This window comes from Salvelinus sp. IW2-2015, unplaced genomic scaffold, assembly GCF_002910315.2.
Source record: "Salvelinus sp. IW2-2015 unplaced genomic scaffold, ASM291031v2 Un_scaffold4458, whole genome shotgun sequence".
NCBI lineage: Eukaryota > Metazoa > Chordata > Actinopteri > Salmoniformes > Salmonidae > Salvelinus > Salvelinus sp. IW2-2015.
This window is the reverse complement of record NW_019945728.1, coordinates 4,954-25,187: the sequence shown is the minus strand read 5'-3', so window position 1 is coordinate 25,187 and position 20,234 is coordinate 4,954. Positions and strand designations below refer to the sequence as shown.

Here is a 20,234-nt window from a genome sequence, read left to right as displayed (position 1 = left end):
ACTTATAAGTAGGGGAATCAACTAATAATGTATTGGAGCTTAAAAGTAGAGGGAATCAAACTACACACATGTATTGGATACTTGATAGAGGAATACAAACTAAAATGTATTGACACTTAGTAGGGAATCAACTAGAGAAATGTATTGAACTTATGGTATGATCAACTAAATGTATTGAACCTTAGTAGGGAATCACACTAAATGTATTGAACTTAGTAGGGAATCAACTAAATGTTCTGTTACTAGTATGAACTTAGTAGTAGAATCAACTAAATGTATTGAACTTAGTAGGGAATCACTAAATGTAAGGAATCAACTAAATGGTATATGAAGTCATAGTAGGAATCCAACTAAATGTATTGAACTTAGTAGGGAATTCAATAAATATAGATACCTTAGGAAGGGAATCAACTAAATGAATTTGAACCTTAGTTAGGAATCAACTAAATGATATTGACCTTAGTAGGGAATCAACTAAATGTATGACCTTAGTAGGGAATCAATCTAATGTATTGACCTTAGTAGGGAATCAACTAAATCTAGTATTTGACCCTTAGTAGGGAATCAACTAAATGAATGACCTTGTAGTGGAATCAACTAAATGGTATTGACCTTAGTAGGGAATCAACTAAAATGTATGAACTTAAGTAGGGAATCAACTAAATGTATTGAACTTAGTAGGGAATCAACTAAATGTATGAACTTAGTAGGGAATCAACTAAATGTAAGGAATCAACTAAATGTCATTGAACTTAGTAGGAATCAACTAAATGTATTGAACTTAGTAGGAATCAAACTAAATGTATTGAATTTAGTAGGGAATCAACTAAATGAATTGACCTTAGTAGGGAATCAATAAAATGTATTGACCTTAGTATGGAATCAACTAAATGATTGACTTAGTCGGAATCAACTAAATGGACATTGACCTTAGTAGGGAATCAACTAAATGAATTTGACCTTAGTAGGGAATCAACTAAATGAATTGACCTAGTAGGGAATCAACAATGTATTGACCTTAGTAGGGGAATCAACTATAAATGTATTGACTTAGTAGGGAATCAACTAAATGTTATTGACTTAGTAGGAGATCAACTAAATGTATTGAATTTAAGTAGGGAATACAAACTAAATTGTAAGGCAATCAACTAAATGTTTGGAACTTTATTAGGGAATCAACTACATGTATGAAAATGGAAGTTTGCCCAAGTTGATCATAGAAGACATGACAGAAGCATCAGTGATCTGTATTTCCTGAATCTTTCTGAAGAAACAAACAGAATTCGGGTCAACTTGGTGCGACAGTATTATTGTGATGCCAGTATTATTGTGATGCGTCATAAATCGGAAAATGTTCAGTCAATGAGTATTACGGTGTGTGTAAACTCAGCAAAACAAAACGTCTCTTTTTCAGGAAACCTGTCTTTCATAAAGATATTCGTAAAAAATCCAAATTAACTTCACAGATCTCCATTGTAAAGGGTTTAAACACTGTTGCCATGCTGTTGTTCAATAACCATAAACAATTAAATGAACATGCACCTGTGGAACGGTCGTTAAGACACTAACAGCTTGTAGTCGGTAGGCAATTAAGGTCACAGCTATGAAACTTAGGGACACTAAAGAGAGCCTTTCTACCGACTCTGGAAAAACACAAAAGAAAGATGCCCAGGGTCCCTGCTCATCTGCGTGAACGTGCCTTAGGCATGCTGCAAGAGGCATGAGGATTGCAGATGTGGCCAGGGAAATAAAATGCATGTCGTACTGGTGAGAGCCCTAAAACAGCGCTACAGGGAGACAGGACGAGACAGTGATCGTCCTCCCATTGGCAGATCGTGGAGGACACGTGATGAGGCCATGACAGCCTTTCCAAGCATTTCATGGCCACAGACGTGAGTGCTACGGGTCCGGTAGTCATTTAGGCAGGTTACCTTTGCGTTTTTTGGGCACAGAGAGTATGGTGGTCTGCTTGAAAATGTTGTATTAAGACTCGGACAGGGAGAGGTTGAAAATGTCAGCGAAGACACTTGCCAGTTGGTCAGAGCATGCTCGAGTACACGTCCTGGTAATGCCGTCTGGCCTCCTGCGGACCTTGTGAATGTTGACCTGTTTAAAGGTCTTACTTCGGCTGCGTGGAGCGTGATCACACAGTCGTCCTGAAACAGCTGATGCTCTCATGCATGCTTCTAGTGTTACTTCCCTCGAAGCGAGGCACAGAAGTTATTTAGCTCGTCTGGTAGGTCGTGTCATAGGCAGCTCTCGGCTGTGCTTCCTTTGTAGTCTGTAATGGTTTGCAAGCCCTGCCACATCCGACGAGCGCCGCAGCCGGTGTAGAACGCTTGATTTTAGTCCTGTACTGATCGCTTTGCTTGTTTGATGGTTCTTGGAGGGCATAGCGGGATTTCTTATAAGCTTCCGGGTTAGAGTCCCGCTCCTTGAAGCGGCAGCTCTACCATTTAGCTCAGTGCGGATGTTGCCTGTAATCCATGGCTTCTGGTTGGGAGGGAGTGTACGTACGTCACTGTGGGGACGACATCCTCGATGCACTTATTGATAAAGCCAGTGACTGATGTGGGTGTCAAGTACCATGGAATCCCGTAACATATTCCAGTCTGTGATAGCAAAACAGTCCTGTAGCTTAGCATTGCTGTTCATCTGACACTTATTTTAATAGAACCGAGTCACTGGTGCTTCCTCCTTTAATTTTTGCTTAGTAAGCGGAATCAGGAGGATAGAATTATGGTTTTATTTGCAAATGGAGGGCGAGGGAGAGTGTTTTGTATGTGTCTCTCGTGTTGTGGAGTAATAGGTGGTCTAGAGTTCTTTTTAAATCTGATTGCACATTGTGACATGCCTTGAATAGAAATGAGGAAAATTTGCATTAAAAGTCCTCGGCCACTAGGAGTGCCGCCTCGGATGAGCGTTTTTCCTGTTTGCTTTTGGCCGTATAAGGCTCTTGAGGGCGCTTGTGTAGTGCCAGCTTCAGTCTGTGGTGATATGTGACAGCTACAAAAAAATACAGATGAAACTCTCTAGGAGATAGTGTGGTCTAAAGCAGCTTATCATGAGAATACTCTACCTCGGCGATGCAAACCTAGAGACTTCCTTAGATATCGTTGCACCAGCTGTTGTTTACATAACCCGCCAGCTGTATGTTCTTAATGTCGTCGTTCAGCCCACGACTCGGTGAAACATAAGATATTAGAGTTTTTTAATGTCCCGCAGGTGATATAAATATAAAACTATCAAATAATAAATAAATGATAATAAATTACAGATACAGAGAGATTTATATTGTACTCAAATAATATAATACGTGGCTTTTCAGCTCGTCGTCCGGAACAGCTGGTGCTCTCATGCATGCTTCAGTGTTACTTGCCTCGAAGCGAGCACAGAAGTTATTTAGCTCGTCTGGTAGGCTCGTGTCACTAGGCAGCTCTCGGCTGTGTTTCCCTTTGTAGTCTGTAATAGTTGGCAAGCCCTGCCACATCCGACGAGTGTCAGAGCCGGTGTAGTACGATTGGATCGTAGTCCTGTATTGACGCTTTGCCTGTTTGATGGTTCGCCGGAGGGCATAGCGGGATTTCTTATAAGCTTCCGGGTTAGAGTCCCGCTCCTTGAAAGCGGCAGCTCTAACCTTTAGCTCAGTGTGAATGTTGCCTGTAAACCATGGCTTCTGGTTGAGATATGTACGTACGGTCACTGTGGGGACGACATCCTCGATGCACTTATTGATGAAGCCAGTGACTGATGTGGTGTCCTCCTCAATACCATTGGAGGAATCCCAGAGCATATTCCAGTCTGTGCTAGCAAAACAGTCCTGTAGCTTAGCATCTGCTTCATCTGACCACTTATTTTAATAGACCGAGTCACTGGTGCTTCCTGCTTTAATTTTTGCTTGTAAGCAGGAATCAGGAGGATAGAATTATGGTTTTATTTGCCAAATGGAGGGCGAGGGAGGGCTTTGTATGTGTCTCTGTGTGTGGAGTAAAGGTGGTCTAGAGTTATTTTTAAATCTGATTGCACATGTGACATGCTGATAGAAATGAGGTAAAACTGATTTAAGTTTCCTTGCATTAAAGTCCCCGGCCACTAGGAGCGCTGTCTCAGGATGAGCGTTTTCCTGTTTGCTTATGGCTCATTGAGCGCTGTGTTAGTGCCAGCTTCAGTCTGTGGTGGTATGTTAACAGCTACAAAAAATACAGATGAACTCTCTAGGTAGATAGTGTGGTCTACAGCTCATCATGAGATACTCTACCTCAGGCGAGCAAAACCTCGAGCCTTCCTTAGATATCGTGCACCAGCTGTTGTTTACATTAATGCATAGTCCGCCGCCCCTTGTCTTACCAGAAGCTGCTGTTCTGTCCTGCCGATAGAGTGTATAACCCGCCAGCTGTATGTTCTTAATGTCGTCGTTGAGCCACGACTCGGTGAAACATAAGATATTACAGTTTTTAATGTCCCGTATGTAGGATATACATGCTTTCAGCTCGTCCCATTTATTTTTCAGCAATTGAACATTAGCTAGCAGGACGGAAGGCAAGGGCAGATTAGCCACTCATTGTCTGATCCTCGTAAGGCACCCTGACCTTTTTCCACTAAATCTCAGTTTCCTTCTCCAGCGAATCACAGGGATCTGGGCCTGGTCGGGTGTCTGTTGTTGTAGTAGTATTATATATATATATATATATATCCCTTCCGTCTGACTCATTGAAGAATAACTTTTTGTCCAGTTCGAGGTGAGTAATCACTGTTCTGATGTACAGAAGCTCTTTTCAGTCATAAGAGACGGTAGCAGCAACTTTATGTACAAAACAAGTTACAAACAACGCAAAAAAAAACGAAATAGCATGGTTGGTTAAGAGCCAGTAAGACGGCAGCCCTCCCCTCCGGCACCATCGTAGTACAGAGGATTGGAGTCCATATGTGATAAATTCAATTGATTGGAAAATATGTGGAAAGGCACACACCTGTCTATATAAGGTCCCACAGTTGACTGTGCATATCAGAACAAAAACCAAGCCATGATGTAGAAGGAATTGTCCGTAGANTTTAGCTCGTCTGGTAGGCTCGTGTCACTAGGCAGCTCTCGGCTGTGCTTCCCTTTGTAGTCTGTAATGGTTTGCAAGCCCTGCCACATCCGACGAGCGCCGCAGCCGGTGTAGAACGACTTGATCTTAGTCCTGTACTGACGCTTTGCTTGTTTGATGGTTCATTGGAGGGCATAGCGGGATTTCTTATAAGCTTCCGGGTTAGAGTCCCGCTCCTTGAAAGCGGCAGCTCTACCATTTAGCTCAGTGCGGATGTTGCCTGTAATCCATGGCTTCTGGTTGGGGGATGTACGTACGGTCACTGTGGGGACGACATCCTCGATGCACTTATTGATAAAGCCAGTGACTGATGTGGTGTACTCCTCAATACCATTGGAGGAATCCCGTAACATATTCCAGTCTGTGATAGCAAAACAGTCCTGTAGCTTAGCATCTGCTTCATCTGACCACTTATTTTAATAGACCGAGTCACTGGTGCTTCCTCCTTTAATTTTTGCTTGTAAGCAGGAATCAGGAGGATAGAATTATGGTTTTATTTGCCAAATGGAGGGCGAGGGAGAGCTTTGTATGTGTCTCTGTGTGTGGAGTATAGGTGGTCTAGAGTTCTTTTTAAATCTGATTGCACATGTGACATGCTGATAGAAATGAGGTAAAATTGCATTAAAGTCCTCGGCCACTAGGAGTGCCGCCTCTGGATTAGCGTTTTCCTGTTTGCTTATGGCCGTATACAGCTCATTGAGCGCTGTGTTAGTGCCAGCTTCAGTCTGTGGTGATATGTAGACAGCTACAAAAAAATACAGATGAAAACTCTCTAGGGAGATAGTGTGGTCTACAGCTTATCATGAGATACTCTACCTCGGGCGAGCAAAACCTAGAGACTTCCTTAGATATCGTGCACCAGCTGTTGTTTACATAACCCGCCAGCTGTATGTTCTTAATGTCGTCGTTCAGCCACGACTCGGTGAAACATAAGATATTAGAGTTTTTAATGTCCCGCAGGTATGATATACGTGCTTTCAGCTCGTCACATTTATTTTTCAGCAATTGAACATTAGCTAGCAGGACGGAAGGCAAAGGCAGATTAGCCACTCATTGTCTGATCCTCGTAAGGCACCCTGACCTTTTTCCACTAAATCTCAGTTTCCTTCTCCAGCAAATCACGGGGATCTGGGCCTGGTGTCTGTATATAAGTAGTAGTATATCCCTCCCGTCCGACTCATTGAAGAACTCTTTGTCCAGGTTGAGGTGAGTAATCACTGTTCTGATGTCCAGAGGCTCTTTTCGTTCATAAGAGACGGTAGCAGCAACATTATGTACAAAACAAGTTACAAACAACGCAAAAAAGACGAAATAGCATGGTTGGTTAGGAGCCGAAAAGATGGCAGCCCTCCCCTCCGGCGCCATCGTAGTACAGCGGATTGGAGTCCACATGTGATAAATTCAATTGATTGGACATGATTTGGAAAGGCACACACCTGTCTATATAAGGTCCCACAGTTGACTGTGCATATCAGAACAAAAACCAAGCCATGATGTAGAAGGAATTGTCCGTAGAAATTTCCGTAGAGCTCAGAACAGGATTTGTTGAGACACAGCTCGCTGAAGGTACCAAAAAAATGCTGCAGCATGAAGGTCCCAAGAACACAGTGCCTCCATTATCTGAAATGGAAGAAGTTTAGACACCAAGACTCTCCTAGAGCTGGCCCCGGCCAAACTGACAATTCGGAGAAGGCCTTGGTCAGGGAGGAAAACCCGATGGTCACTCTGACAGAGCTCCAGCTTTCTGTGAAGGGGAAAACCTTCTAGAAGGACAACCATCTCTGCACACTCCACCAATCAGGTCCTTTATGGTAAAGGGGCCAGACCAGAAGCCCACTCCTCAGTTAAAAGCACATACAGCCCGCTTGAGTTTGCCAAAAGACCCTAAAGACTCTTCAGACCATGAAAACAAGGATCTCTTTCTGCATGAAACTAGAATTAACTCTTTGGCACGAATGCCAAGCGTCCCAAGTCTGGAGGAAACCCTGCGCATATCTACGGTGAAGCATGCTGGTGGCAGCATCATGCTGTGGATGTTTGTCAGCGCAGGACTGAAGACTATTCCAGATCGACAGAAAGTTGAACGAGCACAGAAAGATCCTTGATAAAACCGCTCCTCAGCACTGGCGAAGTCACCTTCCAAACAGGACACCGACCTAAGCACACCAGCAAGGACAAACGCAGGATGCTTCGGAACAAGTCTCTGAATGTCCTGTAGTGGCCCAGCCAGAGCCCAGCCCCCTTGAAACCCGATTGAACATCTCTGAAGACCTTAAAATAGCTGTCAGCCTACACTCCCCAGCCATCCTTGACAGAGCTTGATAGGAATCTGCAGAGAAGAATGTAAAAAATCCACAAATACAGGGTGCCAAGCTTGAGTCCATACCAAGAAGACTGAGGCTGTAATCGCTGCAAAGTCTTCAACAAATACTGACGTAAAGCCGTCTGAATATTCTGTCAATGTGAATACATTTATTATTATTATAAATTAAGCGCAATTTATATTTCTAAAAGCCTTTTCTTTGTATTATGCGGGATTGTGATGTCATTAGGGGTATTGTGTGTAGATTAGAAGGAAAAAACTATTTAATTAATTTAAATAAGGGCTGTGAACGTAACAAAATTTGGAAAAAGTGTTTCAAACAAAAAAAACAAGAGACGGGCAATACGCGGTCTGAATACTTTCTGAATACAAAAACCGTTATGGTGGGGGAAACAGGCATCCGTAAACCACACACACACCACACACACTACACACACACACACCACCACACACACACACACCACACACACCACACACACACACACACACACACACACACCACCACACACACACACACACACACACACACACACCTGTAACCAGGGGAGAAGTCTAGGGAGACCACCGTTCCGTGTAAACGCCGCAGTAGTGTCACGGGCCTCTCGCACCCCCCGCGTTTTCCTGACACGTACGCCACTGCGGGTTAGAGCGCCGCAAAGAAAGCTCTCCCGTGGGCGGAGCAGCCTTACGAGCCGCCCTCTTCTCTGGGACCGTCGCCCTAGCAGCCAGCACGCACCATAGACGCGACCCCTCGATCGAGTGTGGGGGCGACGCACCTGCAGCCCATCAAAGAGGACCCCCGGGTCCTCTCCAATCCATCTCCCTGAGAGGAGGAGGGAAAGGACAGAAGAGAAAAATATACATTTCACTCCACTCAATGTGCCATTGAGTCTGCTATACAAATTGATGGAAAGTGGTGGTTGAAAACAGACGGCATTATAAAATCCATGTACACAAACAACAAGTGTGCGGTTAAAATGGCCAAAAAACACACACATTTCTTCCCACAGGGTCGGGGTAACAGGATGCCAGCTTAAGCCCCACGCTCTCAACATAACATCACAATTGCGCGGGCACTAGAACAGTCTGCAGCAACCCGCCTCACCCTACTAGAATTGAATAAATGTCTACTGTTCGCTTGATCTGGTGCTTCTGCCCCAACCAAGAGGGCCTAAGGCACCTATGATCTTCTGGCACAGATTCTGTCAGACCTGGGACCTGTAGACTGGCCCTGACAGACCTGGGCCCTGACAGACCTGGGCCACTGACAACCTGGCGCCTGACAGACCTGGCCCTGACAACCTGGGCCGCTGACAGACTGGCCTGACAGACCTGGGCCTCAGACATGCCGGCCCTGACAGACTGGGCCCGACAGACGCTGGGCCCTGACAGTAAATCTCAGAGACTAAAATAATGGTGTTCCAAAAGTCCAGTCGGCAGGACCACAATACAAATTTTCCATCTAGACTAACGTTGCCCTGGAGCCACAAAACTATACATACTCGCCTAAAACATCAGGAACGTATTCACAGGCTGAGGTACCCTCACTGGGGTGGTGTATAACTCCTACATGGCTGAGGTACCCACACTGGGGTGGTGTATAACCCTTACAGCTGAGTACCCACACTGGGGTGGTGTATAACTCCTACAGCTGAGGTACCCACCACTGGGTGGTGTTAACCCCTACAGGTAACCCACACTGGGTGGTGTATAACCCCTACATACCCTCACTGGGGTGGTGATAACTCCTACAGCTGAGGTACCCACACTGGGGTGGTGTATAACCCCTACAGGCTGATTACCCACACTGGGGTGGTGTATAACTCCTACAGCCTGCGTACCCACACTCGGGTGGTGTATAACCCTACAGTACCCACCACTGGGTGGTGTATAACCCCTACAGGTACCCACCACTGGGTGGTGTATAACTCCTACAGGTACCCACACTGGGTGGTGTAAACTCCTACAGGTACCCACACTGGGTGTGATAACTCCTACAGGTACCACACTGGGGTGGTGTATAACTCCTAACAGGTACCGCACACTGGGTGATGGTAACTCCTACACGCTGAGGTACCCACAACTGGGGGGTTATAACCCCTACAGGACTGAGTTACCACACTGCGGGTGGTGTATAACCCCTACAGACTGAGGTACCCACACTGGGGTGGTGTATAACTCCTACGGTACCCAACTGGGGTGGTGTATAACTCCTACAGCTGAGTACCTCACACTGGGTGGTGTAAACTCCTACAGGCTGAGGTACCCTCACTGGGGTGTGTATAACTCCTACAGGTACCCACACTGGGGTGTATAACTCCTACAGGCTGAGGTACCCACACTGGGGTGGTGTATAACTCCTACAGGTACCCACACTGGGGTGTGTATAACTCCTACAGGACGAGTACCCAACTGGGGTGGTGTAAACTCCTACAGGCTGAGGTACCCACACTGGGTGGTGTATAACTCCTACAGGTACACACACTGGTGGTGTATAACTCCTACAGGTACCTCACATGGGGTGGTATAACTCCTACAGACTGAGTACCCACACTGGGGTGGTGTATAACCCTACAGACTGAGGTACCACACTGGGGTGGTGTATAATCCTACAGACTGAGTACTCACAACTGGGGTGGTGTATAACTCCTACAGGCTGAGGTACCCCACACTGGGTGATGTATAACACGCCAGGTACCAGGCCCTGAAGGATACCCACACTGGGGTGGTGTAATAACCCCACAGGTACCCACACTGGGGTGGTGTATAACTCCTACAGGTACAGCACGGGTGGTGTATAATCCTACAGCTACCCCACACTGGGGTGGTGTATAACTCCTACAGCTGAGGTACCCACTGGGTGGGTGTTAACTCGCTACAGGAGTACCCACTGGGTGTATAACCTACAGCTGATACCCACACTGGGGTGGTGTATAACTCCTACAGGCTGAGGTACCCAACTGGGGTTGTTACCCTACAGACTGAGTACCCACTGGGTGGTGTATAACTCCTACAGGCTGAGGTACCCACACTGGGGTGGTGTATAACTCCTACAGGTACCCAACTGGGGTGGCTGTATAATAAACTCCTACAGGCTGAGGTACCCACCACTGGGGTGTGTATAACCCCTACAGACTGAGGTACCCACACTGGGGGTGGTGTATAACTCCTACAGGTACCCACACTGGGGTGTATAACTCCTACAGGTACCCACACTGGGTGGTGTATAACCCTACAGGCTGAGGTACCCACACTGGGGTGGTTATAAACCCCTTACAGAGCTGAGACCCCACACTGGGGTGGGTATAACTCCTACAGGCTGAGGTACCCACACTGGGTGGTATAACTCCTACAGCTGCAGGTACCCACACTGGGTGTGTGTAATAAACCCTACAGGCTGAGGTACCCACACTGGGGTGGTGTATAACTCCTACAGGTAGCCCACACTGGGGTGGTGTATAACCCTACAGGCTGAGGTACCCACACTGGGGTGGTGTATAACCCATAGTACCACACTGGGGTGTATAATCCCTACAGGCTGAGGTACCACACGGGGTGGTGTATAATCCTACACGCTGAGTACCCACACTGGGGTGGTATAACTCCTACAGCTGAGGTACCCACACTGGTGGTGTATAACTCTACAGGCCTGAGCACCCACATGGCGGTGGTGTATAACTCCTACAGGCTGAGGTACCCACATGGGGTGGATAACTCCTACAGGCTGAGGTACCCACACTGGTGGTGTATAACCTACAGGCTGAGTACCACACTGGGGTGGTGTATAACTCCTACAGGTACCCACACTGGTGGTTGATAACTCCTTACAGGCTGAGGACCACACTGGGTGGTAACCCCTATAGGTACCCACACTGGTGGTGTATAAACTCCTACAGCTGAGTACCCACACTGGGGTGGTGTATAACTCCTACACGCTGAGTACCCACACTGGGGTGGTGTAATAAACTCCTACAGCTGAGGTACCTCACACTGGGGGGTGTATAAACCCTACAGGCTGAGGTACCACACTGGGTGATGTATAACTCCTACAGGTCCCCACACTGGGTGGATTAAACTCCTACAGGCTAGTACCCCACACTGGGGTGGTGTATAAACCCCTACAGCTGAGTACCACACTGGGTGGTGTATAACTCCTACAGCTGAGGTACCCACACTGGGGTGGTGTATAAATACTTCCTACAGGCTAGGTACCCACACTGGTGGTGTATAACTCCTACAGCTGAGGTTACCCACACTGGGGGGTGTATTAACTCCTACAGCTAGGCCACACTGGGTGTGTATAACTCCTACAGCTGAGGTACCACACTGGGGTGGTGTATAACTCCACAGGCTAGGTACCCACACTGGGGTGGTGTATAAACTCCTAAGGCTGAGTACCCACACTGGGGGTGTATAACCCCACAGCTGAGTACCCACACTGGGTGTGTATAACTCCTACAGGTACCCACACTGGTGGTGTATAACTCCTACAGGCTGAGGTACCCACACTGGTGGTGATAACTCCTACAGGCTGAGGTACCCACACTGGGTGGTGATAACCCTACAGCTGATGGTACCCACACTGGTGTATAACCCCTACAGCTGAGTACCCACACTGGGGTGTGTATAACTCCTACAGCTGATGTACCCACACTGGGGTGTGTATAAACCCTACAGCTGAGTACCCACACTGGTGGTGTATAACCCCTACAGGTACCACACTGGGTGGTGTATAAACTCCTACTGCGTACCCACACTGGGGTGGTGTATAACTCCACCTACAGCGTACCACACTGGGGTGTATTACTCCTACAGCTGAGTACCCACACTGGGTGTGTATAACTCCACAGGTACCCACACTGGGTGGTGTATAACCCCTACAGCTGAGGTACCCACACTGGGGTGGTGTATAACTCCTACAGGTACCCACACTGGGTGGTGTATAACTCCTACAGGCTGAGGTACCACACTGGTGGGTATAACCCCTACAGCTGATACCCACTGGTGTGTATAAATCCTACAGGTACCCACACTGGGTGGTGTATAACTCCTACAGGCTGAGGTACCCACACTGGGGTAATGTATAAAACTTACAGCCTTGATCCCACACTGGTGCGTTAGAACCCTACAGCTGAGGTACCCACCTGGGGTGGTGTATAACCCCTACAGGCTGAGGTACCCACCACTGGGTGGTGTATACTTCCTACAGGCTGAGGTACCCCACTGGGTGGTGTAATAACCCCATACAGGCTGAGGTACCACACTGGGTGGTGTATAACTCCTACAGCTGAGTACCCACACTGGGTGGTGTATAACTCCTACAGGCTGAGTACCCACAACTGGGTGGTGTATAAACTCCTACTGAGTACCACACTGGGTCTGTGTATAACTCCTACAGCTGGTACCCACACTGAGGTGGTGTATAACTCCTACAGGCTGAGTACCCACACGGTGTATAACTCCTACAGCTGAGTACCCACACTGGGCGTGTTATAACTCCTACAAGGGAGGTACCACACTGGGGTGTGTATAAACTCCTACAGGCTGAGGTACCCACACTTGGGTGTGTATAACCCTACAGGTACCCACACTGGGTGGTGTATAACTCCTACAGCTGAGTACCACACTGGGTGGGTATAACTCCTACAGGCTGAGGTACCACCACTGGGGTGGTGTATAACTCCTACAGGCTGAGGTACCCACACTGTGGTGTGTATAACCCTACAGGTACCCACACTGTGGTGTATAACCTCCTACAGGTACCCACACTGGGGTGGTTTTCAACTGAGGTACGTGTATAACCCCTACAGGTACCCACACTGGGTGGTGTATAACCCCTACAGGCTGAGTACCCACACTGGGTGGTGTATAACCCTACAGACTGAGTACCCACACTGGGTGGTGTATAACTCCTGCAGCTGAGTACCCACACTGGGGTGGTGTATAACTACCCTACAGGCTAGGTACCCACACTGGTGGTGTATAACTCCTACATCTATACCCACATGGGTGGTTAAAACCCCCTACAGACTGATACCCACACTGGGGTAAACCCCTACAGCGCGTACCACACTGGGTGTGTATAACCCCTACAGTGAGGTTACCCACACTGGTGTGTATAACTCTACAGTACCCACACTGGTGGTGTATAACTCCTACACGGTACCCACACTGGGTGGTGTAAAACCCTACAGCTGAGTACCCACACTGGGGTGGTGTATAACCCTACAGACTGAGTACCACACGCTGGGTGGTTATACTCCTACACGAGTACCCACCACTGGGGTGTGTATAACCCCTACAGGCTGAGTACCCACACTGGGTGGTGTATAACTCCTACAGGCAGGATACCCACACTGGGGTGGTATAACCCTACAGCGAGTGTACCCACACTGTGTGCGTGTAATAACCTCCTACGAGGTACCCACACTGGGTGGTGTATAACTCCCTACAGCTGTGGTACCCACACTGGGGTGTGTATAACTCCTACAGGTACCCACACTAGGGTGGTTAAACTCCTACAGCTGAGGTACCCAACACTGGTGGTGGTATAACCCCTACAGCTGAGTACCCACACTGGGGGTGATAACTCCTAACAGGCTGATAACCACACACTGGGTGGTGTTATAACTCCTACAGGCTGAGGTACCCACACTGGGGTTGGTGTATAAACCCTACAGACCCACACTGGGGTGGTATAACCCTACAGGTACCCAACTGGGTGGTGTATAACTCCTACAGTACCCACACGGGTGGTGATAACTCCTACAGGACCCACACTGGTGGTGTATAACCCCCTACAAGTACCCACACTGGGTGTGTATGAGAGCCCCCTACATACCCACACTGGGTGGGTTATAACCCCTACAGACTGGGGTGGTGTATAACTCCTACAGGTACCCACACTGGGGTGGTGTATAACTCCTACAGATGAAGGTACCCTCTAGTCTAGACCAACCTCAGGCACTGAATTTAATTTATTTGGATTAAAAAAACAAAGAGCACTTAAAAATATGAATGAAATTACATCTTTCCAAAGTGGTCCTCAAAAGGTAGCAACAAATCACACCTAAGGATTAAAAGACAAGGTTACCTCTCATCCCTCCATCCTCGGGCCTGGGTAGAAGAGGAGGATGAAGAGGAGGGAGAGGAGGAGCAGAAGAGAGGCCCCTCCCTCTCCACAGTCGTCCTGACTGTCTCCTCTCTCTCCCTCCTCTCCCCTGCCCCACCCCTCCTCCTCCTCCTCCTCCTCTTCTCCTCGTCCTCCTTCGTTCTCCACGACTACCATCTACCCTGGCGGTCACCAAGGCAACGGCGGCTGCTTCGGCAGCTGCGATCATTGCGGTCCCATTCTCTCCAGGAACAGGCGGTGGTCTGAGAGTGAACTCTTTAAAGTTGTCCTGGGCCTTGATCGAGTGAAGGATGGAGGAGAACGGCTGCTTACAGAGAGGACATTCCACCTGGAGATAGGATCAGAAATAACATAAGAAATTATTTTTTCATCCCAGAGGGCAAATCGGTTTGTCCATCATTTCAGTGATCAAAATGCTACTCAGAGCTATGCTATTATAAAACACACAAAAGTCTAACCTAGTACTTGTTCTGTGCACAAAAATGTAGTSCACTACATAGGGAATAGGGTGCTGTTTGGSACGTATAGGGTCTGRTCAAAGGTAGYGCACTACATAGGGAATAGGGTGCTGTTTGGGACGTATAGGGTCTGRTCAAAGGTAGTGCACTACATAGGGAATAGGGTGCTGTTTGGGACACTCATACCTTGTTGTTGCTCCACTCCTGTATGCATCGGAAGCAGAAGCGATGGAGGCACCTGTTCAGGTAATGAAGAAACGGGTGAAAAGGGGTGACATCCTAAACCTGAGAATACTGGTGCTGGGCTAAAATAATATACTACAAAAAAATTATACACATTTTGAATTCACACAAGTGTTCGTCAGGTGAAGTCTGCTGAAGTTAGAACTTATATTTGGGTAAAGCACTAGGGAGCAGCAATATCCTGGGCCTCTCATTCCTTTACCTAGGCCCTAGTTTCGGCGCACCAGGACTACTGTTCAGTTGTGTGTTTATGTAACCGGTGTGAAATGGCTAGCTAGTTAGCGGTGGTGAGCGCTAACAGCGTTTCCAATCGGTGACGTCACTCGCTCTGAGACCTTGAAGTAGTTGTTCCCCTTGCTCTGCAAGGGCCGCGGCTTTTGTGGAGCGATGGGTAACAATGCTTCGAGGGTGGCGGTTGTTGATGTGTGCAGAGGGTCTCTGGTTCGAGCCCAGGTAGGGGCAAGGAGAGGGACGGAAGCTATACTGTTACATTCAGGCGCAGCAAAGAAGGACTTACGCAAATGGCAGTTGGTCCAAAACTTAAGAAGCACAATTTGATTGCACTAAGATGTACACGGAGGGAAAACGTCAATGACGTGCATGTCAATCTCTCCTGGTTCAAAGTTCAGGAGAGATTGACTGCATCACAATTGGTCTTTGTGAGAGGTGTTGATGGTACCAAACAGGTCTGTTCAAGCAGCTGGCACACAGTTCAGACACTCATCTGTACAACACAAGACATGCAACCAGAGGTCTCTTCACAGTCCCCAAGTCCCGAACATAGGTTGGGAAACAAACAGTATTAAATGCATTTTGCATTGTATTATGTATGTGATATGTGGGTGTCCCGCTGCACTAGCTGGGGGGAATGGCTAAATTGCAATGTAAATGTAGTGATATGTATGTTATGCATTTTATTTATTGTTTCCTGTTTGGACCCCAGGAAGCCTCGGGCAGCGGCTAATTGGGATCCTAATACCTGTCCAGATAAGACATGTTGTTGAAGCGGTCCAGACAGATTGGGCATTTAGAGTCAGGAGACGCCTCGGCCGAAACCGACTGRGAGGAGGCCTTCGAGGTTTCTTCCTGTTCCTGACCGGCTCCTCCGCTCTCCCTCCGCCGGACACGCAGTTTCATCTTAGTAGGGCCATCTTCTAGAGGGGGTGGGGGGGGAAGTGTCAAGACAGTGGATACACCTCCCAGACACATCAACTGGAAACATTTTGCTACAGTGCATGTATGCTAGTTTGAGATGAATGTAAGCTAGCCTACTATGGGGATGTGAGTGAATAAACATGCTACCAGTGGCTAGTCTAGGGCCTAACCCTTCACCATGGCTCTCTGTTCCATTACACTACACATATAAGAGTCGTTGGACGAAGGCTACAACGCTTGGATCTGAACAATAACAGGCATCGCTTGGGGTATGGTTTTGGAAACATAAAGGACATTATCAGCGAGAATATATATTTTTTTTTTTAAGGGTTAAATTGATACACACTTTTATAGGGTTCCCACATGGACATATTTCCATGTTACAGCGCTTGTTTATGTAAACGTCAACTACCTTTGCTAATTAGCTATCTGCGTCTCCGAACAACTGTGTGAAGACAGACGCCAAACGTGTTGTCACTGGAAAAACACTGTTGGCAGCAACTGTGTTAAAACGGTTAAAACAGTGTACAGTAAAACGCGCTGCATTGTCAATCCGAAATCTGCATTGGCCGCACAGCATTTCCGGTGATACGGCCYCTGCAGAACTCAGGGTATTCATACTTATTGCGCTTGTTGAGAAGGAAGTTGTCAAGATAGCAAGTTTGTGTTTTTACAGCATTCACCTACCGTCAACGCGTAACTATACAGAGTCCTCCGCGTTGTTACAACATTTGAGAGGCGCACGGCGATKCGGTTCAGAGTTCAAGTTGGCCTATACGTGCCTACGGAGGCTCCGCATTGCGTCACACCAACCATACGGTGCCYCYGACCACATTTTCAGATCTTATTGTGTTTTTAGCGATCAGATCTAGCGTACATATAATTCACAGCTGGGCTTGGTAACGACGTGCTGCTTCGACTTCCGGTCGTCAGTTAGTAGCTAGCGTACATCCCTGAATGCCTAACCATCCGTGCCCTGTTCTTCGCTCGACCAATCGCAGTCACTCACCACTACAAAGTAGTAGGTAGCTGCAATCACTAGTTAGACACATGATGAATGAATCAAACGATACAAAACAAAGAGGTGATAGCTAGCCTCGTCAGTTGGACAGGTTAGCCGAAGTAACGTTACCAAGCTAACATAGTTAGCTAAGCAGTCCTCTTCTACCTGAAAGCTCGAATCCTGCAGAGATCTCGGCATTACGGGTAAAACATCACAAACCTAACTTAGACACGAATCCGTAGTGTCGCTCATCAGCTGAGCTCTGAACGACAAATGACGGCGAATTCAACCTAAAGAAAGTAAAATTGTCAAATGTATGGGTAGGATGTGGCGAGCAGCAAACTTTGTATTGTAATGCAGAAACAGAGCGCGAATCGGTAAAAAGAGGATTTCGGGGATACGGAGGACTTTATCTTCAGCGCAGCCGCACGCTTTACTAATGGCCAGGGAAGATAAGTGGTTGATTGACTGCGTAACATCTTTGTTGGTAGAAACATTTTCATCTTGCCTTCTTAGTATTACCGTCACTTCCCATCTATAATGAGCAAATTGGTCATGTATATTGCTGGACTTCAGACCTGGGCCCAGTTTCCGATAGTGATGGAATTTAGGTGACGATGTSACTGACACCCGTTTCCCAAAACACCACGCAGGGCGCTCGTTTCAAAGTGTCCTTACAGGAGCTGTCCTGTGCTGAAAATTAYTCCAGAATGTAGACTAAAGAGCTTGCTGTAGCTCGTAAATTATTTATGGCTATTTAAAGTATTTTCTTTATTTTTWACACAATACAGTTTTCCCACTAAGAGAAGAAATGTTCTGTATGCTTTTATGTATCGAGGTGTTTGTATTATGTTTGACAAGTTCGTTATCATGCTATTTTGTATGCAGTGTTTGATTATGTAAATGATGCATTTCTTCAGTTTGTCTAAACTGAGTAAGACTCAATAACGCCAAAGTCAGGGTCGCTCGTTCCATCATTCACTATAGAAAATATCAACGTGACTTAAAAATAGGATGAGTACACACATATGAAAGTGAATATTTAGCCTAATAATCTAGCTATTATACAATGCGGTTATCTCGGGTTTCTTTATTTTATTTTATTATCCTTGCTTCGCTTGTTTATAACTTTGCAAAATTTTTTTTGGGGGGGGCTATTCATATTCAACACTGAAGTTTTCAGTGGTCACAGACAAATAAACATATACATTTAATGTTTAGCAGAGATTTTCTGTGTGTAAAGTGACGACGGGAAACGATGATCTAACGGCGCACTTAGCTCTTCTCCGTGTGGTCATAATGCGTTTATAGCCAATCAGTTGTGTTGTGACAAGGTAGGGGCGGTATACAGAAGATAGCCAATCAGTTGTGTTGTGACAAGGTAGGGGCGGTATACAGAAGCCCTATTTTATGAGTGGTGAATGACCCTAGGATGGCAACAGGTGAATTCTAGGTGGTGTTACTGTCTTCCTCTATTCAGATTGTTTTATACTCAACCAAACTAGGACAAAACTGACAGTTATTTCTTTAGCACTGTATCAAAACACTGTTATAGACTGTATTGGAAAGATCCATACCGGTATGTTGACCAATACTGGTATACTTTAAAATACAATGTATCGCCCAGCCCTAGTCTGTGTGTCTGTATCTGTGTGTGTGTGTGTGTCTGTATCTGTGTGTGTTTGTGTATCTTTTTCTGTGTGTGTGTTTGTACCCCGGTTGAGCGGTACAGTATCTCTTTGTTGAGCAGGACATCGTTCAGACTTCCTTAAGGACAATACTCAGTGATGATGGCAACGTTAGGAATCTCCACACAACTTTTAAAATAATTTTCACAGGTTAGGGTGGCCCAGTATCATATTGGACAGAGGCAGTGGTTCATTTGTCATTTGGGAGGTACCGGAACAGAGAGTGAGCGAGAGAGGAGGTTGACCCGCGGGCCTCTGAGGTACCAGAACGCATGAGAAAAAAAAAACTTTATAATAAAGCAGGGGGAAAATGTGTCCTCTTATAAATGCGATTCATGCAATTCTACATAACTTTACTGGAGATTATGGCAGAATCTTTTTTTTATACCACACAAGTGATCGAAACGACAGGCTACTTTGACTCTGACAAACTGAGAATCTGAGATCAATAAAAACGACTTGGTCTTGAATCCGTCAATAGTCTAGGCCTGGGTGTGTGGAGGTAACTACAATATGAGGAGGAAATGATAAATTATAGTGATTAAACAGTGGAGGCTCCTCAGAGGAGGAAAGGGGAGGACAGCGAATTAAAAATAAAAATAGTGCAACATAAAAAAAGGATAAAACTAGACCTTTAACTCAGTACTTTGTTGAAGCTCCTTCGGCAGTGATTACAGCCTCGAGTCTTTTTATTTTATTATTTTATTTCACCTTTATTTAACCAGGTAGGCTAGTTGAGAACAAGTTCTCATTTGCAACTGCGACCTGGCCAAGATAAATCAAAACAGTTCGACACAAACAACAACACAGAGTTACACATGGAATAAACAAACATACAATCAATAATACAGTAGAAAAATATACAGTGGGGAGAACAAGTATTTGATACACTGACGATTTTGCAGGTTTTCCTACTTACAAAGCATGTAGAGGTCTTTCATTTTTATCATAGGTACACTTCAACTGTGAGAGACGGAATCCAGAAAATCACAGACAAAAATCCAGAAAATCACATTGTATGATTTTTAGGTAATTAATTTAATTAATTTATACAGCGTGTGCAAATGAGGTAGGATAAGAGAGGTAAGGCAATATGCCATGTTGGCAAAGTAATTACAATATAGAAATTAAACACTGGAATG

General features: G+C 46.2%; 1 protein-coding gene across 1 annotated transcript in view; it reads right to left on the bottom strand.

Moving 5' to 3' along the window:
- LOC112077324 (E3 ubiquitin-protein ligase Topors) overlaps positions 1–17,277 on the bottom strand; it is a 31,994-nt gene extending 14,717 nt beyond the window's left edge. The window contains exons 1-5 of the mRNA XM_070441643.1: positions 17,085–17,277; positions 16,226–16,397; positions 15,190–15,241; positions 14,507–14,873; positions 8,103–8,236 (exon numbers count right to left, since the gene is read on the bottom strand). Of these exons, the coding sequence (XP_070297744.1) occupies positions 8,103–8,236; positions 14,507–14,873; positions 15,190–15,241; positions 16,226–16,383 (711 nt within the window). The 5' untranslated portion in view covers positions 16,384–16,397; positions 17,085–17,277. The remainder of the gene's footprint in view (positions 1–8,102; positions 8,237–14,506; positions 14,874–15,189; positions 15,242–16,225; positions 16,398–17,084) is intronic.
- Between the last annotated feature and the right edge of the window lie 2,957 nt (positions 17,278–20,234).